The sequence below is a fragment of the Ambystoma mexicanum genome, chromosome 2q (genome assembly GCF_040938575.1).
Source record: "Ambystoma mexicanum isolate Mex_15411 chromosome 2q, UKY_AmexF1_1, whole genome shotgun sequence".
NCBI lineage: Eukaryota > Metazoa > Chordata > Amphibia > Caudata > Ambystomatidae > Ambystoma > Ambystoma mexicanum.
The window spans coordinates 1449443716-1449471656 of NC_090924.1; the positions used below are offsets into that span (position 1 = coordinate 1449443716).

At 44.5% G+C, this 27941-nt stretch overlaps 1 protein-coding gene across 2 annotated transcripts in view; it reads right to left on the minus strand.

Moving 5' to 3' along the window:
• Positions 1-2476: 2476 nt before the first annotated feature.
• Positions 2477-27941, minus strand: part of LOC138570259 (zinc finger protein 268-like) — a 68384-nt gene continuing 42919 nt past the window's right edge. For both annotated transcript variants that reach the window (XM_069649023.1, XM_069649022.1), the window contains exon 5: positions 2477-7361. In XM_069649023.1, coding sequence (XP_069505124.1) covers positions 4886-6820 — 1935 coding nt within the window. In that variant the 5' untranslated portion in view covers positions 6821-7361 and the 3' untranslated portion in view covers positions 2477-4885. The remainder of the gene's footprint in view (positions 7362-27941) is intronic.

The window sequence follows — 27941 nt, forward strand, 5'->3', positions numbered from 1 at the left end:
TAGGACTGCAGAAAGGGGGAACCTGTGCCATAAAAGCACCACCTGGATACCCACTGAAACAGTGAATTCTCATCTGGATGGAGCGCTGGATCTAAAGGCACAGGGATGACAAGTGCAGAAAGAAGCAACCTGTGACATAAAAGCACCACCTGGATCCCTACTGAAACAGTGAATTCTCATCTGGATGGAGGGCTGGATCTAGAAGCAGAGGGATGACAAGGACGGAAGGATAGATTGCAGAAAGAGGCAACCTGTGCCATAAAAGCACCACCTGGATACCTACTGAAACAGTGAATTCTCATCTGGATGGAGGACTGGATCTAGGACTGCAGAAAGGGGGAACCTGTGCCATAAAAGCACCACCTGGATACCCACTGAAACAGTGAATTCTCATCTGGATGGAGGGCTGGATCTAGGACTGCAGAAAGGGGGAACCTGTGCCATAAAAGCACCACCTGGATACCCACTGAAACAGTGAATTCTCATCTGGATGGAGCGCTGGATCTAAAGGCACAGGGATGACAAGTGCAGAAAGAAGCAACCTGTGACATAAAAGCACCACCTGGATCCCTACTGAAACAGTGAATTCTCATCTGGATGGAGGACTGGATCTAGAAGCAGAGGGATGACAAGGACGGAAGGATAGATTGCAGAAAGAGGCAACCTCTGCCATAAAAGCACCACCTGGATACCTACTGAAACAGTGAATTCTCATCTGGATGGAGGGCTGGATCTAGAAGCAGAGGGATGACAAGGACGGAAGGATAGATTGCAGAAAGAGGCAACCTGTGCCATAAAAGCACCACCTGGATACCTACTGAAACAGTGAATTCTCATCTGGATGGAGGGCTGGATCTAAAGGCACAGGGATGACAAGGACGGAAGGATAGATTGCAGAAAGAGGCAACCTCTGCCATAAAAGCACCACCTGGATACCTACTGAAACAGTGAATTCTCATCTGGATGGAGGGCTGGATCTAGAAGCAGAGGGATGACAAGGACGGAAGGATAGATTGCAGAAAGTGGCAACCTCTGCCATAAAAGCACCACCTGGATACCTACTGAAACAGTGAATTCTCATCTGGATGGAGGGCTGGATCTAGAAGCAGAGGGATGACAAGGACGGAAGGATAGATTGCAGAAAGAGGCAACCTCTGCCATAAAAGCACCACCTGGATACCTACTGAAACAGTGAATTCTCATCTGGATGGAGGGCTGGATCTAGAAGCAGAGGGATGACAAGGACGGAAGGATAGATTGCAGAAAGAGGCAACCTCTGCCATAAAAGCACCACCTGGATACCTACTGAAACAGTGAATTCTCATCTGGATGGAGGGCTGGATCTAGAAGCAGAGGGATGACAAGGACGGAAGGATCAACTGCAGAAAAAGGCAACCTGTGCCATAAAAGCACCACCTGGATACCCACTGAAACAGTGAATACTCATCTGGATGGAGGGCTGGATCTAGAAGCAGAGGGATGACAAGGACGGAAGGATAGATTGCAGAAAGAGGCAACCTGTGCCATAAAAGCACCACCTGGATACCTACTGAAACAGTGAATTCTCATCTGGATGGAGGGCTGGATCTAGAAGCAGAGGGATGACAAGGACGGAAGGATAGATTGCAGAAAGAGGCAACCTCTGCCATAAAAGCACCACCTGGATACCTACTGAAACAGTGAATTCTCATCTGGATGGAGGGCTGGATCTAGAAGCAGAGGGATGACAAGGACGGAAGGATAGATTGCAGAAAGAGGCAACCTCTGCCATAAAAGCACCACCTGGATACCTACTGAAACAGTGAATTCTCATCTGGATGGAGGGCTGGATCTAGAAGCAGAGGGATGACAAGGACGGAAGGATCAACTGCAGAAAAAGGCAACCTGTGCCATAAAAGCGCCTCCTGGATACCCACTGAAACAGTGAATACTCATCTGGATGGAGGGCTGGATCTAGGACTGCAGAAAGGGGGAACCTGTGCCATAAAAGCACCACCTGGATACCCACTGAAACAGTGAATTCTCATCTGGATGGAGCGCTGGATCTAAAGGCACAGGGATGACAAGTGCAGAAAGAAGCAACCTGTGACATAAAAGCACCACCTGGATCCCTACTGAAACAGTGAATTCTCATCTGGATGGAGGACTGGATCTAGAAGCAGAGGGATGACAAGGACGGAAGGATAGATTGCAGAAAGAGGCAACCTGTGCCATAAAAGCACCACCTGGATACCTACTGAAACAGTGAATTCTCATCTGGATGGAGGGCTGGATCTAGAAGCAGAGGGATGACAAGGACGGAAGGATAGATTGCAGAAAGAGGCAACCTCTGCCATAAAAGCACCACCTGGATACCTACTGAAACAGTGAATTCTCATCTGGATGGAGGGCTGGATCTAGAAGCAGAGGGATGACAAGGACGGAAGGATCAACTGCAGAAAAAGGCAACCTGTGCCATAAAAGCACCACCTGGATACCTACTGAAACAGTGAATTCTCATCTGGATGGAGGGCTGGATCTAGAAGCAGAGGGATGACAAGGACGGAAGGATCAACTGCAGAAAAAGGCAACCTGTGCCATAAAAGCGCCTCCTGGATACCCACTGAAACAGTGAATACTCATCTGGATGGAGGGCTGGATCTAGGACTGCAGAAAGGGGGAACCTGTGCCATAAAAGCACCACCTGGATACCCACTGAAACAGTGAATTCTCATCTGGATGGAGCGCTGGATCTAAAGGCACAGGGATGACAAGAGCAGAAAGAAGCAACCGGTGCCATAAAAGCACAATCAGCTAGACAAAGGATCTTAAACCCAATGTGAGAGGTCAGCGGAAGCTAGATGAAGGTTGTAATGAATCAGAGTGACATGGTCACATTTCTTAACAACTGGAAGAAGATAGGATTGCACTTCCCATGACCCCTGAAGTTTAGTCATGTAAGCTGGAGAGCCAAGAAATACAATGGCATCTCTGTAGTCAAATCTGGAACAATTAGGGTAATAGCAACTGCCACAGAGAATTAATGATTAGTAAAGGGGACGCTATTCTGCAACAACCTATGGTGGTAATAAACTGAAGCCGACCACAGCGGGTGAGGGACAAGTGAGAGTGCAGTCAATGCTGACACCTAGGTAGATGATGTGAGCATGGAGCTCAGAGATTGGGTGTAGAGAAATATAAGTGAAGTGAAGCATCTGCTTAGCTCCCGATTAAAGATATTAATGTTTTCAAAGTAGAATCACAATGTGTAAATAAGCCTGGCCAAGGGCAGAACAATGAACTGTTAAGGATTATGGATAAGGAAGAACCTGGTGGGACATGCCACATCCTGTAAGAAGGGACTTTGATATTGAAAGTGGGGTCATATCTGCCTATGTTCTATTAACATGGAAGGAGTGGAAAAATTAGTAGAATATATCGTAGAATGTATCACTGATGCAGTCATTCCTTAGATTGGTCACGGGCCACAAAGAGGTCCAAGAAGATATTAAAGGTTTCTCACATTCACTGAACTGATCTCTTTGTGGTCCCCTGCACCAACTACACAAATGATTACTCATTTCCTGTTAAGTGGCATTTTGGTACTGAATTGGTAGGACAGTTCTCCAGAATATTGAAGGAGGTTCTATAGTTATTGATTAAACCGCTGTGCATTTTAACTTTTTTTTAATGTTGGTGCTCATTAATTTTCCTACTGTTTGTAGGAAAAGCGTTTCACATTATGAATATGTTAACACAGAAGGTACAGCCTCCCATTAGTATATTCCAGTAGGGATGTATTTCAAACAATAATGATTCAGGAAAACATAATCAGCTATTTGTTTGCCAAAGGAAGGGGGGGGGGCAAATGTGGACCTCTTGTCTTCAGCGTCTCGGTCAATATCAATGCCAAACTCAGTCCCATTGAAGAGGCGTTCCCTCCTGTATGAAGGTCCTCCAATTGAAGTGGAGATTTCCCCACATGCATGTCCTCTCTCTAATGGCAGATAAGAACATCCCTGCATACTGAAGCATTTCCCACATACACTACACTGAAATGGTTCCTCACTTGTATGTTTTTCTGGTGCCTAACAAGGGTACTATTCTCACTGAAGCTTTTACCACATTTAGCACATCTAGAAGGTTTCACACCTCTATGCGTTCTCTGGTGGCCAAAAAGATCTTGCTTCAAAATAAAGCTTCTCCCACATTCAGTGCACTGATGAGGTTTCTCATCAATTCTGCAATTGTATTCGGTCACCCCTGTTGCTTCTCCACTCTTTTTGACTGCTTAATCTCTGTTCTCTCCTCTTCTCCCTTTTCCTATCTCCTCAATTTCTTCTATGCACTTACTCTATCAGAATTGTCCCTGGACCCAGTATGATAGCAACCTCGTCTGTCTCCTCCCTCCTACCTCCTCCCCTTGCTTGTCCCCACCCCACCCTCCAGCACTATCTGAAATGTTGTCAGGCCTAGTACGATAGTCGCTTGTTTTGTTCCTCCACTCCCTTTCTGCACCCCTCTCCCTCACCTTTTGTTTTATTCCAGCTCTACCAGAAATGTCATCAGGCCTAGTACGATAGTCACCCGTCTGTTTCCACTCTCCCCCTCCCCTCTATGTCTTAGCTCTTGCATTATCTGAAATGTCTTCAGGCCGAGTACGATAGTTTATTTCACATCCTTACTGTTCATGGCCTGTAAGAATATCATTGTATTTTCCCTTGTTCCCTCCCTTGCCTTGATGCGCTTTGAAACACATTGTGTATGGATACTATATAAATAGACTATCATATATCATACATCATACAATCTTTCTCCACATTCAGTGCACTGATAATGTTTCTCACCTGTAGATAAGTAATGATTCCCCTGCCGACTGAAACTTTTTCCCACATTCACTGCATGACTAGAGTTTCTCACTCGTATGCGTCCTCAGGTGCCAATTAAGACTTACCTTCTGAGTGTACCTTTTGCCACATTCACTGCAACAATAGGGTTTCTCACCTGTATGTGTTCTCTGGTGGCGAGTAAGGTGCGGCTTCTCTGTAAACCCTTTTCCACACTCAGTGCACTGATAAGGTTTCTCACCTGTATGTGTTCTTAGATGAGTAATAAGATTCCCCTGCCGACTGAACCTTTTTCCACATTCACTGCATGAGTAAGGTTTCTCACCTGTGTGCGTTCTCAGGTGGAGATTAAGATTTCCCTTCAAAGCAAAGCTTTTCCCACATTCAGTGCATTCATGAGGTTTCTCACCTGAATGTGTAGACTGATGGTAAATAAGGCCTGTCTCATAACTGAATCTTTCCCCACATTCAAGACACTGATAAGGTTTCTCACCTGTATGTGTTCTCTGGTGCCGAATAAGACTTAACTTATGAGTGAACCTTTTGCCACATTCAGTGCAACAATAAGGTTTCTCTCCAGTATGTGTTCTCTGGTGGGAAGTAAGTTGCGTCTTCTTAGCAAACCCTTTTCCACACTCAGTGCACTGATAAGGTTTCTCACCTGTATGTGTTCTTAGATGAGTAATAAGATTCCCATGCTTACTGAACCCTTTCCCACATTCACTGCACGAGTAAGGTTTCTCACCTGTGTGTGTTCTCAGGTGGTTAATAAGACTTCCCTTAAAAGCAAAGCTTTTTCCACATTCTGAGCAATGTTGAGGCTTCTCACCAGTATGTGTTCTCTGGTGACGAGTAAGATCTCCTTTCCCAACAAACCTTTTACCACATTCATTGCATTCATGAGGTTTCTCACTTGAATGTGTAGACTGATGGTAAATAAGGTCTGTCTGATAACTGAATCGTTCCCCACATTCAAGGCACTGATAAGGTTCCCCACCTGTATGCGTTCTCAGGTGGCGAATAAGATCTCCTTTCAAAGTGAAGCTTTTCCCACAATCTGTGCACTGTTCAGGCTTCTCACCAGAATTAGTTCTCTGGGGACAAATAAGACGTCCTTTCCCAACAAACCCTTTCCCACATTCATTGCATTCATGAGGTTTTTCACCTGAATGTGTAGACTGATGGTAAATAAGGCCTGTCTCATAACTGAATCTTTCCCCACATTCAAGGCACTGATAAGGTTTCTCGCCTGGATGTGTTATCTGGTGGCGACTAAGGTGTGCCTTCTCAGCAAACCCTTTTCCACACTGTGTTATCTGGTGGCGACTAAGGTGTGCCTTCTCAGCAAACCCTTTTCCACATTCAGTGCAATGATAAGGTTTCTCACCTGTATGTGTTCTTAGATGAGTAATAAGATTCCCCAGGCGACTGAACCTTTTCCCACATTCACTGCACGAGTAAGGTTTCTCACCTGTGTGCGTTCTCAGGTGGTGAATAAGATTTCCCTTCAAAGCAAAGCTTTTCCCACATTCTGAGCAATGGTGAGGCTTCTCACCAGTATGTGTTCTCTGGTGACGGATAAGATTTCCTTTCCCAACAAACCCTTTCCCACATTCAGTGCATTCATGAGGCTTCTCGCCTGAATGTGTAGACTGATGGTAATTAAGCCCTGTCCAATAATTGAATCTTTCCCCACATTCAAGGCACTGATAAGGTTTCTCGCCTGTATGTGTTCTCTGGTGGCGAATAAGACTTACCTTCTGAGTGAACCTTTTGCCACAATCACTGCACCAATAAGGTTTCTCACCTGTATGCTTTCTCAAGTGGCGATTAAGATCTCCCTTCCTAACAAACCCTTTCCCACATTCAGTGCACTCATGAGGTTTCTCACCGGAATGTGTTGACGGCTGGTAAATAAGGCCTGTCTGATGATTTTCATCTATATTCTCACATGGGCAATAAGAACTCTTGGGAGATGGCAATTCTTTCCTCATTCTGTACACGTGTAAGATTTCTCATCCATATATTCTGTCAAGAGTACCCTTTTCATTGAAACTTTTTCCAAATTCAAAGTCAAGAGGAGCTTTCTAGTGTGAAGTTATTTCGAGTGTTAAATAACATTTGTCTTATTACTCAAGCTTTTAAAATCTTCAGAGCAGGGATACAGTTTACTTATTTGCACGTGTTTCACAAAATCCTTTATACAAAGCACCCTTACATTCATAGTATGTACAAGATTGGATTCAAATTACATACTACTACTAATAGGCTAAACAAAAGACTTTTCCTACTTTACATCAAACAATATTGCTTTCATTATTCCATCATGCTAGACATTTATTGTAGCTCTATGCTACTGGGTGTTACCACCATTACATAGGCTTTCCAATCCAAGTTCCTGAACACTCTGCAAAGACAACTGGACGCAAAACTGTATCCTTCTAGAATGTTGGGAAATTGCATATTCTAGGTATGAATGCATTAGTCCAGATAATTTAGCAATCACTGTTGTTGCATTTCTTGGGCATCAATCACCTATTGAAACAAAAGGAGATGCACTTTATTAGTTTCAACATGTTCACAATCCCAGGCATCACTAACAGGCAGACTGGTTATCAGTAGTAGTGATGTGCATTAGTTAATTACTCATATAGTAATTCAAATGATTTTGAAGTGCCATCTATTGGGAAAAGACACAGTAATACAGAGGTCTTCAAACTGTGGAACGCATCGTCCCAGGCGTGCGTGCCCACATCCGGGGGGTGAGGGGGTAGATGGGTGGCGTAAGAGCCCAGCCTGAAAGGTTTTCTTTTGATTGGAGGAAATGGGCAGGGGCAGGTCACATGGTCGGAGTGAACCATAAAACTGTCTTGGGCACCAATGAAAAGGTGTCCCGCAGTTGCAAATGGATATTCATTCCTTTAGTCACACGCTGTTTGAATAGTAGCCAAGGGGGTGTTTATTGTTGAAATGTAAGCAAATTGTAATATTTCAATAATATGTATTCAGTAACAATGGTCAAAACTACAAGCTGCATAGTGAAGTAACTTATCAACCTGGCCCCTATTGGCCAAAAAAGTGGCCCGTTTTGAATGGCCTACACTAGCATTTTTGGTATGGCATCGCCCTATTGCCCTAAGAGCCAGTCCGAGCTTGGCGGCTCATTCATAATGGGCGAGGGAGAATCCACCCATTGGCCCCCTCACCCATTATGGAGGAGCCAAGGAGTCAGTGCAGTGAAACACTGAGCACTCCCTCAGCTGCTTTTTCAGGAGGGGCGAGCGGATCTGTCAAAGGGAAACACAGTTTCCCTTTGACATTTCAGTACCCCAGCCACACATGCACACAGCGTTTTGCTTCACCAGCCTTGCATAACTCATTGGAAATCACTTCATGTCTGTATGTGGGAGGGGGAGCTTCTGCGCCTCCTCGCACATATAGACAGAGCAACCTGGAGCAGTGCATTTCAGCACCCACGCGCAGGCCCCTGCAGAAGGTACATTTATGTTAATTCTTTTTATACCCAAATATGTGTATGGATGAGTGTATGCTTGAGTTATGAGTGAGTGAGTGTATGGTGATGGGTGCTCGTATGAATGATAGAGTGATTGGTGTGGGTGTGTGTTTGTTTTAGTCCACTGAGCTGATTTTGGCGAGTGGGGTTAAAGGGGGGAAGGAGGGTTGTACAACAAAGGCATTTTAAAAATGCCTTTGTTGCACAATCCCCCTACCCACCTGCCAAAATCAGTTCTCCTTCTGAGGCAGGGACAGGGATGGTACTTTATGTTACTGGATATCTATCATAGATGTCCAGTCAGAAATAACATGCTTTACCCTTTTGGCCCCCCAGCACCAATTGCAAACGGTTTGGCTTTTCACAAATGTTTTTTTAAAGTATGCTCTAAAATCCAACATTTTAACCCATTATTTTAAAAAAAAATTACCGGGGGCAAACTCCCCAGACCCTGCCTTGATTGATTCGGGCACCCTCGCTGCGCTCAGTTGCTATGGCATTTTTGTGGGAAATATTTATGCCCTTCCACTTCAAAAATTCACCAACTCCCAATGGCCCTCGGATTGTGTTGGGAGCAGGGTCGGGGGAGCCCAGGGACTTTGGTGGGAGCAGGGTGGGGAGAGCCCAGGGTCTGTGATGGAGTGGGGAGAGCCCAGAACTGGGTAGGAGTGGGATGAGGGAGCCCCGCGACTGTGATGGGAGCAGATGGGGGAACACAGGGACTATACTTGGAGTGGGGTGTGGTGACGGTGCGCAATAGTTCATAGCTATTTGTAAACCCTGTCCATTTGACATTTTTGGGGGAGCCCGGCCTGCCCAGATTTTCCTCAGGGGGCGGGGGGCCCAGGCCAAAACTGTTTGAAGACCACTGCTCTAATAGGTCGCAGAGTAGTGGTTCTACAATGACATCATATAAATGTCATAGAGGAGATATGAAGCAGGAATCGTGTGATTCATTGATATTGATATTTAAAACAAATCAGACTTTTAAGTGGATTTTTACTCATTAGGACAGGCATCATCTCTGTAAGCAGTTTTCCGCAAATCGTATGCATCATTTGGCCAGCTTATTACATCATCAGTGATTAATTCATTAACTTTGGGCACCTTCATAAGCAAGGACTGAATTGAGATTTAAGGAAAAAGCACCAGTCTCCTCCCACAGTGAAAATGGCAAAGGCAATGCTGGCCCTACATTCAAACACTGAATGTAAACACAAATACACTCCAAGCACATCCCTCTATATCAGGATTGACAGAAAAGCCAAGGTTGTGCCAAGAACCAACAGAATTACATTTCTGCCAATGAAGCAAAGTGTATGGAGACTCCTCCCACACTATCGTCCCATTTGACTTCCTAATTGTTTATACAAATACCCTATTGCCATGTACTGTAGTTGATTGGCCAAATGGAGACCACTTTTCTTGTTCTGTTCAAAATATCACTAGGTAGGTTTGAGGAGTGGGGAACTCCAATGTATTGTTAAGGAGTGGGTGTAAATGGTCCTGGTTACTTGCCAGTTTGTCAAAACGTGATCCCAATCCATTCTTTTTGTTAAAAGATTGTTATTCTGATAATTGGTCATTAAGTTACACCTCAGCAAACCCCTGTACATCTGTGTTTTGACTAAGAACTCACTATATTTCATATTGAAACGCATGTTCATCGTGCCCAAATACATTGTGGGGAGGAACACCCATAGGTGTTAGTTAATATAAAAGAACGTCCCCATACTGGTTACTATTTAATTATTAGACACATTAATTCTGCTGATAAAATGTGGAAATTCAACACCTCATATTCTAGGGGATTCAAATCAAAGTAATCAGAAATATCCATGATCCATAAGGGTGGTATCTCCCTTGTCAGCATCTGCTCCAATAATGTTAACAATATTGTCACCCATATGGCAATGAATAGGAATAAGATTTGCGTATGTGTAATTAGTATGCATATTGGTCACCCTAATATATGTGAGCCTCCAACCATCTGCCTGTCTCTCCACCAATCAGTGGGTCAACCAGTCACCCCTTCAAATTTGAATGTGTGTCTGCTGGCGGCAGCACCCACAAATGAGTAGAACCTATTAGAACCTTTGAGCATTCCTGTGTGGGGCGTCAAACACCAGTTTGAGGTTACCCGTTGCAATCAATTCCCTATTTTACCTACCTCTTTTAGCAGCTTAAAAAAACAGTCACTGTTCATTGATTAGGCCTTTCTGTATATGAAGATGAACTCAGATTATTGTCTGCCATCGCACCTTCTATCAAGGACATTTCTGCACTTGCGCTCAGCTACAACTTCGATCAAGAGTACAGAGGCAGTTTCTGTATAGCACAACGGCCAAACCAGCCCTTTTTTGTGAGCTGGTGGAATCATCTGATTGGATGATCTCTAGAAGACAACCTCCCATGGTCTATTCTCAGGCGTGGCCACTGAACACTATGTTAACCAAATCACACTGCAAAAGCAACACCTCTTTTTCAGGGCATCATGGCCCAACACATGTATGGACCTTGGCTCTAGCATACACGTGTGTGGAGTGTATCCATCTGGCGTTACCTATGAATCCCCGTCTTCACACTAAACCAATGGTGATCCATATATCTGACCACAACCCACCATAAAAACCCATACCTCAACAATCTATCTGCTATCCTCTCCATGCTTGCTTTTGAAACCACTGAGTATTGTTTTACTAAGTAAAAAAAAAAGAAAACTCCATCATTTTGGTTGTTTACACAGAAGCAGCAAGGGCACATCCCTGTCCATTTCCCAGGACCCGCTCCCAACATAGTTCATTTGTTAACACGTGTCGGGGTTCTTCCACGATTAAAGAGAAGAGATGCTTAGAACGGTCATCTATATCCTTATCACCATGACTCTCTTACAGAAATGTAATGCATATGTTATCCCTCCAGGGAAGGTCCTGCACACCCTTGAATTTGTCCTCATGTTGGTAAACTGCTTTCAGAAGGGCTGTCGGGACCTAAGGTTGGAAGCTCTCCCAGAAGTGGGCAATGTCATTCCAGCAGAAGTACATCGTGCCCGTCACCACCAATGCCAAGATCTGATGTGTTGTATTTAATAGCTTTCATCAGTTCTGTCTCTAGAGTCTCCATCTTGTGAACTGCACAGATTTAATATCGTCCTTGAATGCAGCGAGGGAGGGTTCACATTGAATCTATAGTGTGAGAAATCTCCTCTGGTTTTCCTGCAGATCCATGGATCCAAAGGTTGTGGTTCTTCACTGAGTTGACCCTGTGTACATTGTTCTCCTAATGGCAGATGAAGCTCACAGGTAGTAACTGCATCTACAAAAGGTTGAGCATGACCCAAGCCCTTTCCCTCCCAGCATCATTAGTATTGCATCAGCGTGCTCTGATACTGTGAATGACTCTGCCTGCCCTTGCTTGGTCTTGTGAACCACCCTGCACGACTGTATGTGTCAGTGAGATCCCCACTTTGGCCAGCATATAATATAGTTCCAGGGTCTAGAAATGGTGATGGTATAGATGCAGAACCTATATTAGTATACCAGCGTGGCTAGAAGTAACGTTCCTTGAAAGTCTGAGAGATGTTAAACCAAACTGGGATGAGATCTGGAAAGCAAATTTAATTAATGTTAACCATTATTTGTTGCATACAATGTATGTGTTTATTCTTATGCAAGGAATATGGATACCTGATATATCATTCAGAGCAAACCTTTGTCTGTCAGGTAATTGGTCTATTACTGCATACAATCTATCACTGGTATGGTGTGCGTTTTGATTGAAAGTATGGAAGATAATTATGCAAATATGTCTTATAAGCCTAAAACCACATTACCTCTGATTATTTGTTCATCTCCTCAATTCCACCACAATTAAAAATATTGCTTCCATTTGGAAAGCCGTCCATTTTGTATCCGTTCATTCTTATCTGTGGTTGTTGAGAGACCCAGACCGGGTGTGAGGATTTGCCTCATAGTAAGCATGTAGAAACCCTGCTTTTGTGATTTGTATTGAATAATAAAATGATCATACTTCCCCTCCCTATTTCATAAAGCTTCATGACAAAAGCACAGTGACACATGTAACCTGCTGCATCAGTCTCCTGATCTGCAGCATCTTCTCTTCACTGGCACAGAGAAGGCTCAGAGGTCCCTTGTGCCCTTTTGACAGCTGCAAAGAGAAAAGTCACTTCCAGACAAGATTTGCGTTTACGTCTGCACCTCTGATGCAAATCCATAACATTTATGACATAATAATTATGATTACTTCCATCTGATAGCAGGGTAATTTTGGTATGGTGATTCGAAGTTCACATAATTATTAAAGCCACCTCAGATCCGACCATACACATGTGAGTCTAGGTCAGCTGTAGAAGGGTTATGTGTATTCTAATCAGACAGCCTGTCCTTGCTCAGCCAGAAAAACAATGGGCTGAAAGGCTAGGCCTCACTTTGATCCTTTGTGAGATCAGGTAACACCTCTCCAGCCCATGAAACTGTCAGCAGGATAGCTCCTGGAAGGGGACTATACGCACTAGAAGCAAAGCTGCTGGTTGCCTGCATTCTACCATGTTGAACTAACGGACCATCGGCAACCCTGTTCAAGTGCATGTAACCACTAGGACCTACAGCAATGCCTTTGGCACTACTTCAAACCTCTTGAAACTGATGTTGAAGCGCATTGAACCAGTTTGACACTGCACCATGCAATCTTTGTGCATCGCTTGCTTTGTTTCAAACAAGAAGCTTGCTGCCATGGAAGTCATTGAACAACCACAGCGCCTTGCGCCACCAGTATCTTCATTATCAACCCCAGCTCAACCAATAAACCGACCCCAGTAGCCTAAATCGACCTGCATCAAACTGTGCAGAACTTCAGCTTGCACCCAAAAAGACGCCTGCTCCATGGCTGAAACACTGTGTCTGGATCACCATGACCTTTGACATCTGAACATGGTTCAACCAATCTAAAATCTGGTTTGACCCTGGCAACCCACCATAACCCGACAGAAGACATTATTGAAATACCCCAGCACCCGGGTCCATTTGTGTTACCCAAAGGACTGGTTAAATTCCTTTTTACACCATCTCTCAAACACTCAGCAGAAACCTGACACTCGGTACAATTGTGTTGAGTCTATTTCAACTCTCATCTTACCTTTCAGAGGCATGTCTCCTATCTTAAATCTGCCTGTGCGAATCTTATTAGCCTCTTATGGCAGATTGGTCCATATCTGTCTGAGGACAATCAATAAAGCACTGATTGCTGCAGCCATTATCAATTCTAAATTGCACTACTGTAACAGCCTCTTGGTAGGCACTTCAAAATCCAATATTAGAAAGTTACAGGTGTCACAAAATAAACCCATCCGTGCAGTATGCAGGCTTAGCCGTCAGTCCAAGATCTCAGATTCTCGCAGGAAGCTACATTGGCTTCCTGTCGAGCAGCAGATACAATTCAAGGGCTCCGTTTCTGCTCCTCTTGTTTTTGTTTTGCATTGTCTGTAATGTGGGCGCCCTGAGGCCTTTGGGCGTGTGGCGGAATATAAGAAAAATATAGATAGATAGTTAGATAGGTGTTTATTGAACAATGAATGCTGTAAGCAGGTTGGAAAAAAGCCTAATCTAAACCTAAATCTAAGATGGGAGCAAGAGTCAACCATTAAATGAAAAAATAAGGTAGTCCTAGTGGCATCAAATAAAAAGGGCCTATACTGAGAAACCTATTGCCAAACCTTACAACTAATACAAAAAACGGTGTGGGATAGTTTTCAAGAAAAGAAAGAAGTGTTCTCAAATTATATGTCAGGATGCGGTAGCCTGGGCCTCCCATCCCCACGTTTTGAGTACGTAGTAAGATGGGAACTTGGAGCCCTGTACATTCTCTGGCCTCTCCAGAGCAAGACGACAGTTTCAATTGCAACTCTGAGGATGTCGATGGCCAAGTCTTGTTTTCTTTGAAAGTATCTTGCAATCGAGTGCCTGATGTGTTCAAAATGACTAAACAATAAAAAGGTTCCTTTAACCCAAATTAAAGTTCTTTAGGGTGATAATGATTCACCCCTTGGTCCCCCTCTTCTGGGCACTGACCCTTCACGTATCATATTCCTCAATTTGTATTTTTTTATGTTGGCTCTCCTATGGCCTTCTCGTATCTATAGTCGCTCAGATGGTGATCGACCAGTCTTTTGAGTTAGCACCTACGTGGTGCTGGTTTCCCTCTGCAGCTGGTCCCCCCTTAACACTTCTTACAGTTCCTTCACAGTTCATTGAACTTGGTTCAAACTTGCCACTTAGCAATTCTCACTCAACACAGCCTGGTTCTTAGCGGTCGCCCCTTTGACTCACTGGCTGTGATGAACCGCTTGGCTTTTCTTCTTCATTGGAGGAGAGGCTGGTACCACGGTCAACGGAGCTTCCCTCGCTCCTGCTTATCGGTGTAGGCTAGCCCGTGTACCGCTGACATCTGTTGCATGACACTTGAGCTATTGTTCCTGGTCTTGTGCTCTCCTCCACGAAAGGTCTGCGACATGGGACGAAAAGGGCAGGGTCGTTTCTCTCCTCGCCACCCTCTCAAGTCCCGCCGCCTTTCTCATTCGCTTGTTCTGCTGTGCCTGGTTAGCTGTCTCGTCGTGCTGTCTGCCGTGCTCGCCTTGCTCGTACTGTGCTGTCTTGCTCCACCTTTGATCCTTGTGGGGAAAAGGAAGGGCCGTCAGGTGTGTGTGATTTAAGTCAATTGCCTGATTTTGCCTGATCCTTGTGTCGGGACATGCCAGGCAAACAGGTTGTATGTTAGTCCGTTGTCTGTGGTGTAGTGTTGGTGTCGGAAAAGGGGAGAGGCAGAGTTTCTACATGTTCTGCATAGTAGGATGGGAATAAGGGTTTATCAGGAATTATTGTCTTTGGTCTAGGGGGGTAGGTGATGTCAGAAGGGTAGGTTTTGGAGGGTTTGTAGGAACTGTAATTTTTGGTCACTTTCAACTGGGAGTTCCGAAAGTGACGAGATTGGTAAGGTTTGTGGGGCAAACGGGAATAGCTGGGATCGTGAACTGAACTGGTAGTACTTTATCTGAGCCGGTTGGGAGTGTGGGAAATAATAATCAGAGGGACGTGAATAAAAAGGATCAGGAGTATTCTGTATGTAACAGAAAGACAGGGATTCTGGGAGATGTAGTTTCCCATGACGCTGGGTTTCGGGTTGTTACAGGGTTTGGGAAAGTGTAGTGATACACGAAATTGCAACCTTGCCAATCAGGGCTTTAGATGACAGCATTAGCCGCTGAAAGCCAATAGTGTATTCAAAGTATGTGCTAAAAATGCTGACAGTAGTCTGTTGTAGCACTTCCATTATGCAGTAGTGAGCTACAAGGAATATGACAGGCAGGGAGGGCCCCCAGCTATGTAGCTAATAGGTTTTTGGAGTGTTTGGAACATCATGGCACCTATATAGCGCTTAGATAGCCAGTCTTAAGCGCTATAAACACTAAGCTATGAGTGCATGCCTTTTAGAGCTTGCAGATGGGGTTAATACATCCCTGCTTCCCTTAGAATATTCAGCCTCACTAACGTTAGCCCTGGCCCCAAGCTAATCTTCCTTTTCTCTGGGAAGGTACTGATAAGACATTCCTCAGCCAGCGCAGATGGGAACAAGGGAGGGGGTAGGAGCGAGCAGGGAGCATCTCAGAGAGAGCTGGGTTTTTTCCATGAGCCAGTTGCACAGGGAAAGTTCTGGAACTGTGCGTCATGGTGACTGACAGCAAGAAGTTATAAAATATCCATGCACACATGGATCAGGGGGAGATCGCCTGTGGACTTGATTCGTGTACAGTCAGGTGCCCGGAATTGGCTCTCACGGTGTCCTCCAGCCTTGTTTTTCTATGAGAAACCCAGGTCTCCCAGGGCTGAGATTAAGGGACGTAAGACTGTGTTTCTCTATGTTTCTCTATATTTCTCTATGTTTCTCTATATTTATCTAAGTTCCATGTTTCACTATATTTTGCATTGCTCTAAGTGTTATGCTTTCTAATATTCTGTAACTTGAATTATCCCAAATGTATATGAAATTCACTGCTTAGAATAAATATGCTAATAACACTTTGAGGGTGTCATTTGTCACTTGCATGAGATCACTGCTCAGCACAATAGAACCTGTATTTTGGGCTGAATTGGGTATTTTTGCTCTCAAAGGGCTGGCCCCGAGGAAGATTTTGCCCAATATCAAGACATTTGGTGGCAGCTTTGTGGGATTGTGAAGAGCAGTGCCATGCTGACATGACAAATGGTGTGAGAGAACACAGTGTAGAGTGGGGAGCAGGCTGTCGCATTTCCTTGATGGTCTCACTGCAGCTCTGAGACTTCAAAAGGCAGCAATGTTGTGTCGGCTTGCCGTGGCCGATAGCTTGTGTGGTTAAGACTCCCTTCAGTTGCATGGGATTGGTGCCAGGGAGTACAAGGCAATAAACAAGCGGGAAATGGCTTTGTTTAAAGCACTCCGATGAATGGTTAAGAAAGATGTATGCTCAATTAGAAAAAGAATTTTATCATGTGGTTTCCCAAGTTTAAAGTTGTAATTTGGAATGCATAGTGAGACGGAGTTCTCATCTCTATTCTGTCATGAGGGCAGGAAAAAAAAAAATAATTGCAGGGATTTGACATGCAAATTGTGAATAGTGATTTAACCATTGACTCAGCCCCAGTGTGCTAGCGAGTGGGGGCTGTAATGTTCGGAGGCGAAGGTTCGTCTTTTTTGATGTATGCTTTTGAAGGGTTGGCATTCCTGAATAATGAGGAAGGGGAATGAGCCATGCTTAGGAGAATGAGTAACATCTGTGCTGAGAGCCTAAAGAGTTTTTTTTCTTTCTTTTGGCAACTGTAAAATTCCATGTGCTAATGGTGGCAAATTCTGTTTAAAAGAAACACACTAAAATGGTTATATTGCATTTTAGGCTGTGCCATGCTTTTATTGGGTGAGAGACTCACTTAAAAGGAAAGTGAGTGAATGTTATTTGGATTTTCGATTTTTGTGTACTGATTTGAAATTGCAGAATCAGTTTGCAATGGTTGGGGGGAAAAACAATTTATATTTTTCTAAATTGCCCCTGGAGTATTTTTTGATCCCATGCTATGCCATGGATTTGTGCTGTTGCCTTATAAAAGTGATGTATGCTTTGAAAATAGTGACCTGTTGACTGTGATACATGGGGAAAAATGTTGTTGACACATTAAACAGCCCACAAGCAATAGAGTGTGGGTTGTTCTTGCAGAAAAAAAAAACGTGCAGGGAGCTGCACTAAATATGGCATTTTTATTTTTTAAATGCACTGAACTGAGTGGTTATAGTTTGGCAATGGTACAACAGAATGAAACATCTGTGTGTGATAAGATAGCACAAAGATTTAATGGGTTGTGAGTTCTCTTGAAAGATCGCACATTACAAGGAAAAAAAAAGACGCTTTGACATTTTGCAAAATTACATGGAGTAGAAAAGGACAAGAAAAGTGCCGCTTTTGAAAACAAGAGTCTTGCTGTGTGTGCAGAGCTTGTGCCTTGAAGCTGTCTTGGGCGAGGTGTGTGAAGGCAAACAAAAGCAGAAACAGTACAAGAAAGAGTTAATCTGGATGAATTGTCTGAAACGAGTGAAGCCGCCACAGTATAAGAGTTATAGGCAAAAGAGATAAGCTGCGTGCTAATGGCGCTGCCAGGTGCACACGAAAGATAAACATGCCTGCATTCCTGAGGAAGGGGGAGCAAAAACAGAGAGCTGTTCAAAAAGTAAAGAATTTGCCTAGTAAACTGTGGTACGGAGCAAAGGCTTCATGCAGGATGGCAGACGGGCACATCACATCTGAACATTTACCTATGCATCTGTGAATGGGCCAAGAAAAGACAGCTGCCCATTCCAACAGATATTACTGTGCAAACCGCATTCCCATGTGATGTGATGTGAAGTGAAGTAAAGCGCTATTGCTGTGCAAGCTGCATTCCAATGCTCCATGTGATGTGAACTGAAGTAAAGCGCTGTGCACTGGAGAAGAAACCTCTAGGCGCTTTGAGAAGAGAAAATACACATCTGGCAAACTGCAAGCTACATTGCCAGGGGATGGAGTAACTGACAAAGACATTATGGCCTTCCAGATGGAAGCAAAACTGACAAAAGTGCTTAGCCGTTTTGCAAGAGACAACATGCAGAGCGGGGCTTTGAAGTACAACATGAACACTGCACATTAGCCATGATCCAGAAGCCACACGGCTTAGTGCAAGAATGAATGATTTGTTGAAGCAACAAAAAAACTGACTCAGACTATCGCACTCAAAGGAGTGGTTCAAAAACAGCAAACGCCCTTTGAAAAAAAAAATGATGACAAGTGAAAAAACCAGAGGCTTGAAAAGACACTGCTAAGAAAAGAAAGATAAATACTGAAAGACTTTACCTTTGAAAAATGGAGTGATGCCAGCAGGGCAACCTAAACCAAGATCATGGGACACTGGAAGCAAGTTGGCGCCTGGCATTGGTGCTCGCTTTGGTGAAAAAAGAAAAGCATTGTGCGACCTGGGTACTTACTATATGGCTTTGTAAAAGCACAGATCAGTCTGAGGTACCATTGACCAGCTATGATTGCATTGCACAAATGAGTTTGTGATTAGGCAGTTACACCCCGTATGGTTGAGTGTAAATAAGCCCCCAGAAACATGCAGAAAGGTGATAAATAATTGCAGTAGCAATGACAAAGTGTGTAGTTACCTGATGAGACTTTTTGAAGATGGGGGTGGTATTATGGGAAGGGGTGGATAACGCTGATATTGAAGTTTTGATGACATCCTAACATTTCTGTTTGTATTTTGCCTAGGCAAAGCACGACAAGACATTTCATAATATAGGAAGATAATGTGCAGTTTGTGGGTGACACTGATCAAAGAAGGGTCAGACGCATTCTCAGAGAAAGCGAGCCACTGCGACATGCTATTTCAACTTTAACGTGCCCTGCACCGCACTCAATGCTGTAACCTGCGAATAGTGTCCAACAGAGTAATCTGAACTGGCACGATGCAGACTTGGCTAATTATCAAGTATTTGATGCTACACATTTAAATGACATGTTTTGCCCTTTCTTGTTTAAAGGACTATGGACAATGAATTGTGGACTGTAACATCAGGCACCACATACAGCTGTGTGACACAGCAATTGAATGCTAACACATTGAAAAATGGTTTTTAAATGCACTGTTGAGATGAATCTGAAAAAACCAAATGGTTTTATTCTTCCAACTGAATGGCTTTAACCAGAGATGTTTTGTTTTTTTTTTGAAAAAAAAAATATTCTACATTGCACGTAGGCAGGAGAATGATTATGAACTGTTGGGGCAGCAGAATTATGCAAGCAGGAGCGTAATTTATTTTGAGATAAGATGGGTGCGCACATTAAAGTCACCTGTGCGTAGGTTAAGATTCTTAATTGAAGTAATGCTGCCAAGTGTATGAGCTATAATTTGAAATGGTAATCTTTGAAACACTGGATACTTTTACAGCCAGCTTAAGGCAGGTAAATGAAACCATGACTGACTTGATGTTTGATTTTATGACACAGAGTGTGACACGGTTTTTTGTTAAACCAACCAGTTTCATGTTTTTGTGGGGACAGCTGTCTCCAGCACACTAATGCAAAGAGTCACCTTTTGATTGTAAACATTTGGAATAATTCTTTGGAAAAGCGCTACAAATGAGTATCCACATGGAATTGCTAGTGTACTGGCCTGGCACATTGTCAGGCATCTTTTGTAACTGAATGGATACCATTTGTTTAATTTGTCTAATGTGATGTTTTTCTGACCAAGAACTGCAGCGAGTGTTCTCGCCAAGATTTAATGAACTATAACTTGACTAAATGAATTTTTTCCATGGTGTGATGAAACAGCCACTGCCGGATAGTAGTATGGTGTTTGTGGCTAAAGTTAATATTGTATATGGTAGATATCCCACTTGAAGAAGGGTATTCTCCAAGTCACAGAAGGTAGACACTGTGAACCTGTTAGATTTTCCAGTGGTAAGACAACATGTAAATTGTAGACTGGTAATGCACACCTTCATTATTACAGTGCTACACTTAGACATAGATTTATGATGCAACGTTTCCTTAATACTACCAAGCTGCTACAAATGGAATCCATTTCTATGGCCCATCACTAGAGTGCGCGTAGCTAGGGAGCTAGATTCATTAATTGCAGGAGCAGCGGGGAGTAACAGGAGCTTTATATGCTTGTGACATAGAAACTGTGCACTATAAGCTAGCCACTATGGGTTCTGATGCCAGCTCTGCTATAGAACTTCTGGCCTAGTGGGGCCCATTGATATGCCCAGCACTGCTACAAGTATTGACAGCCAATTGAAGATAACAGAATTTTAGACATGTAGACATTTTTGTCTGCCATAGGGCAGGTCAACAAGACTGCTAAATACACACAATGCATTGTATGGCAAACATTGTTAAATCAGCAGGTGTTGGCTTTTTACTGGGTGGGGGCGACCATCCTCCACACACTGGCACGCAGAGCTACAGTTACCAGCATACATATGGATTGAATTGCTTGCTTTTGATTGCATGAATAACACATGCCATGCTTTGATGTAAATTAGTAGAATTGTTTTTATTTAGACAACCTGGTGCCCATGGGTTCACCTTGTTCACGAAATTAGATGGTTTCTGGTTGGGTTCCACCTACCTGGGGGAAGTGTCTAGTCACACAGCCCATAGTCACGCTTGAATGCCCTGGGATCAGGGGGAGGGTAGGCCCTTAGAGTGAAAGGCTGCCAGGTTTTAGAATTGGTAACCATACATAAATGCAATAGTGCATTGTAGATTAGACTACACTGGATTGCCTTGACATTTTAACTGCATGCTGCTTTTTAACTGACAATCAGTTATACAAAATTGATTTAGGTATTTTTGTGTAGGCCAGGTTTTGGCTAGGGTATATGTCACTGTTCACTTTGTGTACATTTTTGTTTAGGTAGTGTTTTACCTTGCATGCCACGCTAACTAACCGCTAGAAGATAGTTTGCTTAAACCTCTTGCAAAGCCCCAAGGTCTTTATCGCTGCACTAAATACTATATTGATAGGTATTAGTCAGCATTTTGTCGCACACACGTTGAATAGGGGTGGAATGTAGTGATACACGAAATTGCAACCTTGCCAATCAGGGCTTTAGATGACAGCATTAGCCGCTGAAAGCCAATAGTGTATTCAAAGTATGTGCTAAAAATGCTGACAGTAGTCTGTTGTAGCACTTCCATTATGCAGTAGTGAGCTACAAGGAATATGACAGGCAGGGAGGGCCCCCAGCTATGTAGCTAATAGGTTTTTGGAGTGTTTGGAACATCATGGCACCTATATAGCGCTTAGATAGCCAGTCTTAAGCGCTATAAACACTAAGCTATGAGTGCATGCCTTTTAGAGCTTGCAGATGGGGTTAATACATCCCTGCTTCCCTTAGAATATTCAGCCTCACTAACGTTAGCCCTGGCCCCAAGCTAATCTTCCTTTTCTCTGGGAAGGTACTGATAAGACATTCCTCAGCCAGCGCAGATGGGAACAAGGGAGGGGGTAGGAGCGAGCAGGGAGCATCTCAGAGAGAGCTGGGTTTTTTCCATGAGCCAGTTGCACAGGGAAAGTTCTGGAACTGTGCGTCATGGTGACTGACAGCAAGAAGTTATAAAATATCCATGCACACATGGATCAGGGGGAGATCGCCTGTGGACTTGATTCGTGTACAGTCAGGTGCCCGGAATTGGCTCTCACGGTGTCCTCCAGCCTTGTTTTTCTATGAGAAACCCAGGTCTCCCAGGGCTGAGATTAAGGGACGTAAGACTGTGTTTCTCTATGTTTCTCTATATTTCTCTATGTTTCTCTATATTTATCTAAGTTCCATGTTTCACTATATTTTGCATTGCTCTAAGTGTTATGCTTTCTAATATTCTGTAACTTGAATTATCCCAAATGTATATGAAATTCACTGCTTAGAATAAATATGCTAATAACACTTTGAGGGTGTCATTTGTCACTTGCATGAGATCACTGCTCAGCACAATAGAACCTGTATTTTGGGCTGAATTGGGTATTTTTGCTCTCAAAGGGCTGGCCCCGAGGAAGATTTTGCCCAATATCAAGACAGAAAGACAGATGGTTTATCAGCTTTAACTACAGAAGATTAATCAGTCGGAGGGGGTTTAAGGATCTCAATCTCCTCTTCTTCCCCCGTAGCATACCACATCTTGCCTGGGGTATTCCCCAAGCACAATTCTGGGCTCCCCTACCCAGGTGATCCTCCCTCGCTCATCCACCCCAGAGTAGAGATCTGAGAGTGCCAACCCTTCTCGAGCCACCTGAATAAGGGATTCTCTGGGTCTTGCTGGAAGAATACCCTCAGGTTTCTCACAGACCCCTCACAGTATATAGACAGTATACGGCCCCAGCGGTGGCTTATGAGCTGGAAGCCCCCTGCTTCTAAAAACAGAATGGCTCTTCAGCCTAGAAGGTTGTCAATGGAGATGAATCAAGGGCCTCACCAACTGTGTAACTATCTAGGCCATTTGCCTGGAAATGGGCATTACTTAGCTTACTGGCCTGATACACATAGAAAAGGCGCATCCTATAAATAAAAGCAAAAACAGAAACCCACTGTCATATGTTGGTCTGTATGGACGACATGATCAACAGCCAGAATCAAGGAGTCCTAAAGGCCTTTTGCCAACAGGTAGAAAGCCTGTTTGAAAAAATTGAGCAGACCCCTGACTGGGAAAAAGATAAATACATGCTGACCAAAGAATTTACTTAGGGAGGTGCTTGGCCACCTCTGCCACAGCAGAACATAGGGCAAAAGAATAATTTGGCTAGAGCACATGAAGTGTTCACTGTACATAGGGCAGGGCTGCCCAATCTTCTTGACTCCAGCGTCAAGTCTCTTGGCTCTCTATGTCAGGAGAGAGGGAAAGTAAATTGGAGGTTTTCAGGTTTGTCGTTGCTGCCTGAACCACCACGTTTTCAGGGAAGGCATGAGAGTATAGAAACACCAGATCAGCCGGCGCTGGGTGGTATTTCCTCGGCAGATTCCTGTCAACTGGCATAGCAGTGGCAGGTTTCTCCCAAACATTGTTACAGGTGCTTCTACTGAAACAGTGAAAGGCAGCAGTGTCTCCTTCCTAGGTGCATCATCCAGGATATCACAAAGCTCAAAGTCAATCTAGCGTGAGCAGAAAGCCCCAAGGTCTCGGCTACCTTGGCCATCATCCGAGGAAAAGCAGCCCAAGGTTTAACCGCAGTGGGAGATGGCAAGATACCCATCTCGTGGGACTTGTCAAGGCCATTGGTGACCCACAGGTCCTCTGCTAACCCAATCACATCTTCACTTTCCCCGTAGAATTCTTTGGTGAAATCGCTCTCCTCCCTGGAAACACTGGGTTCCAATGCAAATGGTACCTGATCTCCTTCATCGTCATAGATGGAGTGAATCTTGGACATGCATCTTAGGAGCGGTGCTTTGATAACACCAACATCGAACAGTGCAGAGGATGTCGACGTAGAGACTGGGCCCAGCGCTGGGGCCGTGGCGCCAATAGGTCGTATGGTTGGTGTCTGGACCCTTCGTTTGTTAGTGGATCCAGGCACAAGCCCAATGGAGTGCAGGAGTGGACTCCAGCCTTTGTCCTGCTGGTCACAACAGATGCAGTGATCTGTTGTCGTCCCGGCAGACGCCAAAGGCGCCTTCGCCAGCTGCGCCGTGGGAAAGATGTCCATCATCTTCAGACAAAAATGCTTCCCATTCCACTTTAGTGGAATGGCGCCTCTTTTTAGAGGATGAAGAAGAGTGACAGTGTACCGCCTTCGCGTTACTCCCCGTGTTCATGGAGACTGTTGCCGTTCACATCACTATGGAAACGATGGAGACTCCCCAACCAAGATGGCCGTGCGTAACACGAAACGTTACGTGCCCGCCATCACATTAGCGCATACCTAGGAAGAAGCAGACCGGCATTTAATCCTAACAGGAACAGGTAAGCACTGCATTTCAACTGCTCGTGTTGTTGCGCTACGCTAGTTAGATTCCTCTCGTTATGTCAGGTTGCTCGCAACTGCTTCTTTCCTGTTTCCTTCCTGCATAGACTCCCTCTGGAGTCTGTGCTGTACCTACGCTAGTGGCTCCGGACTCGGTCGAGCGCTCCTCTCTTCAGCCTTCTCCTGGCTTGTTGTTCTCTCTGCTTTCCCTCTGTCTCTGCGCTCTCTGGCATTCCCCTGCCGGTGTGTTTTTCTACCTTACCCTTCAGTCTCCTTCACCACACGTTGTTGCCTTATTCCAGTTTCCAGCAGAAGGTATCTATTCTCACGGGACCATTTACCTTTGTTTGAATCCATTTGGCTAATTGTGAATCCTGCATCTACAAGTGCACTCCAAACATTTCCTTGCTCGACATCAGGTCATAAATTCCACGTACCAGCACTTGTGATCTGTACTTCGGGGGATTACAAGGTTTATTCCCCCTGGAGGGGGTTTTTATCCTAGAGACCCAACCCTCTACATTGGGTTGGCGCGGTGGCGACTTGGAGTGATATGCCTTATTTCCTCACGCCCAAAGAAGTGAAACCCAGGAAGACTACACCAGAAAAGGACATTAAGCGAAGGAGGTGAGACACTTTACTGACAGCCGGTGAGAGCAACCACCTAGGGAGCGAGACCTCTTCCGGTGCTACTTATTCTTCTTGACCTCCTTTCCCTCCTCTTTGCAAGGAGATGGTTTTCCTGGATGGTGCTCTGCATCATGCGATCCCCACCGCGACTCCACACTCTTCACATTGTGGACAAAGGTGAAGAGCTTTCTCTTTTAGAGGGCCTTTGGGTGTATGGACTAGCACAACCTGGTTGTCGTGACGCCCGCCCAAACAATAAAGGCTGATCCAGTGTGGATACAAAATTGACATCTGTGGCCGCATTCCCCACACAGCTTCAATCCCAAAGCTTTTGACAGAGTCGGCATGGCATATAGAAATGCAATAGGTTAACGTGTTCCGATTAGCAGAGTGCGGTGTAAAAAAGAAACTGAGGTCACGGGGCGTGGCACCTCAAGATATACTAGGCCAATGTTTAGTCCGGTGAGGGGGCATATAGGGATTGGATAGAGCCAACGCAGAGTTGCAGTGCGCCCTCTGGCAGGTGAAAGGTTTCAGAGAACAGCTGTGCTGGGGATAGGATTATTATAGATAAGGAATCTATTGCAGGAAAGACTACATTAAAAATCTGCAATGACCACCCTGCCAGTGTATGATACACTGACACCTATGCCATTCCCAGCTTTGTATCTTGAAATTAGTGAGTATTTTAGTTAAGTTATACCTCCTCACAGGTTTAAGACAGAGGCATTAGGCAGAGCGGGAGATAGTATTCAATTTAGCAAAGCAGATGTGCAGGCTGTAAACAACAATGTCGATCTTCCGGAGCTATGCCCCACTTGCAGTTTGTGATATGGACCCGGTCGGAAGTCGCTGAACCTACACTAGAAAGCTTTATGTCAGAAGAACAGTGGAACACCTCTTCCACCTGGGGGCCAAGGCCGAATTCCATTGGTGCACTTTTACTAAAACAGGTTGCAATGAATGGCCAGGAGTGGAAGGTTCTCTTGGTAAGGTGGCTTTCACCTAAGAGTGGACTAGACTGACAGAAGACTTTACATACTCGAGCATCTTATCATTAGTTACATTTCAATCATTAGTAAAAGCTTTCACAGGAGGGGACAGAGGCAATTGCATTGGACGTCCATAAAGGAGCTCATAGGGACTAAGCCGTGTTTTCTGTTACTCATACTTATCAACACTAAGCACAATGCCTCAGGCCATGTTATGCCAGTCTCTTGGCATGACTGCACAAGTTATTTCTTAAGCACCCCATTCATACTTTTGACTACCCAAGGGGACTGGCAATGGTCCGGAGCAATGCAAAAGTGACTTTACAATATTATTGACAAAGGGGAAGCCCAGGTCCCTGTAGATGTTAAAGGGCACAAAGTCCCTCACCAAGACCTTGACCACAGTGATTACACTGGCTTACCTACATGGATACGCCCCCACCCACCCAGAGAACACATCCAGAATGACAAAAGATACTGCTAATTATTGCCATGCGGCAACTGCAAGAAATCCATCTAAAGCCCACAAAGGGTAGTTGTGCTTCCTATATAGAGAGCTCAGTCTTCCCTGCATAGTTCTGCAACCAGATCACTTCAACGACAATACTTCAGAGCCATTTCAACAAAATCAGGACTAATTTAACGACATAACCGCTCTATCCCGGCCATATGAGTCTGAACATGATACAACCTAACAAGTTGAGCCAATAATATCTTGGCAGCCACCAACCGAGCCTGGCCATCTCTCCACAGTGAGTCCTCATGCAATCAACAATCCTTTCAAATCCAACTGTCGCACTAGGGGAGGCATCATCCTGCTTCAGCCCTAATTCTTCAAATGTTCTGTATGGCGATGAATCAGGATATGCTTCTGCAGTACCTAACATTGCAGGCAGCTTAACAGTAAAATCTGACTCAATACCTCGGCCATCACATCGCCCCTCGTGTTACCTGACTCGCTAGAGGCCACCTGCCTCTCTCTGCCCGCCACCCAGTACAACTATACCCGTCCTCTGTACCCCTCTGTATTCCACCCCCCGCTGTATATGTGTTCTGTTACCTCAGAAAAGCTTTCCGTAATGCATCTGTATTGTTGAATACCTCAGTAAAGCACTCCGTTGCTTCTCGAAGCTAGGCCCGTGCTCAATAAATACTGTAATAATAATAATCTGCTAAATCATGTGTTGTGCCTTATTTTTCAATCGCATGGAACACAGTGCTATGTGGGATGCTATTCTTTACGTGGGATTCAATCCACCACTGGAATAGTAGGAGGGTGGGGATCTATGTGAGAATTCTAGGGGAGACGGATTTCGCCCCAGCTCTTGGCTGGGGGGAAATCCGCCAAAAATGTGTGCTATTACCGCCGGCGGGAAATCCGCCAGCGGTGAGAGCGCAAATTTTCCCCATTGAGCCCAATGGGGAATGGGGCATTCCCGAATGGGCTCAAAAGGGAATGGGGAATTGCATTACCGCCGAACTCGTGATCCGGCGCAATTAGCGCCGGGGAGTTCAGCGGTACGGCTAATACCGCCGGCGTTACCGCCAAAGTAGTGATCAGGCCACATGTGTTGATTCCCTTTCCACTAAACATCACTTCATTCTCTTAGATGACATTCACCTTCCCTCTCCAAGCACTTTGCAGAAATGTTCTTAGTGACCACACTCTCCACTCTATCTTTAATCTACCTAGCCACACCGTGGGCAACTCTCTGGATTACTTATTCATATTTTCCTCTCTCTCTCAGCCACTAATATCACTGTCACACCAACCCTATCTTATCCACCACCATCTCATTTCCGCCCTCTGACCTATCCAAATCACTTGCCTCACCTATTACTAAAAATAAATGTAAACCTTCTGCCATTCCTCCCTTTCTTTCTGACCTTTTGTTCTCACTCTCCTCCTTCACACCCGATGCCTCTTCCACTAACA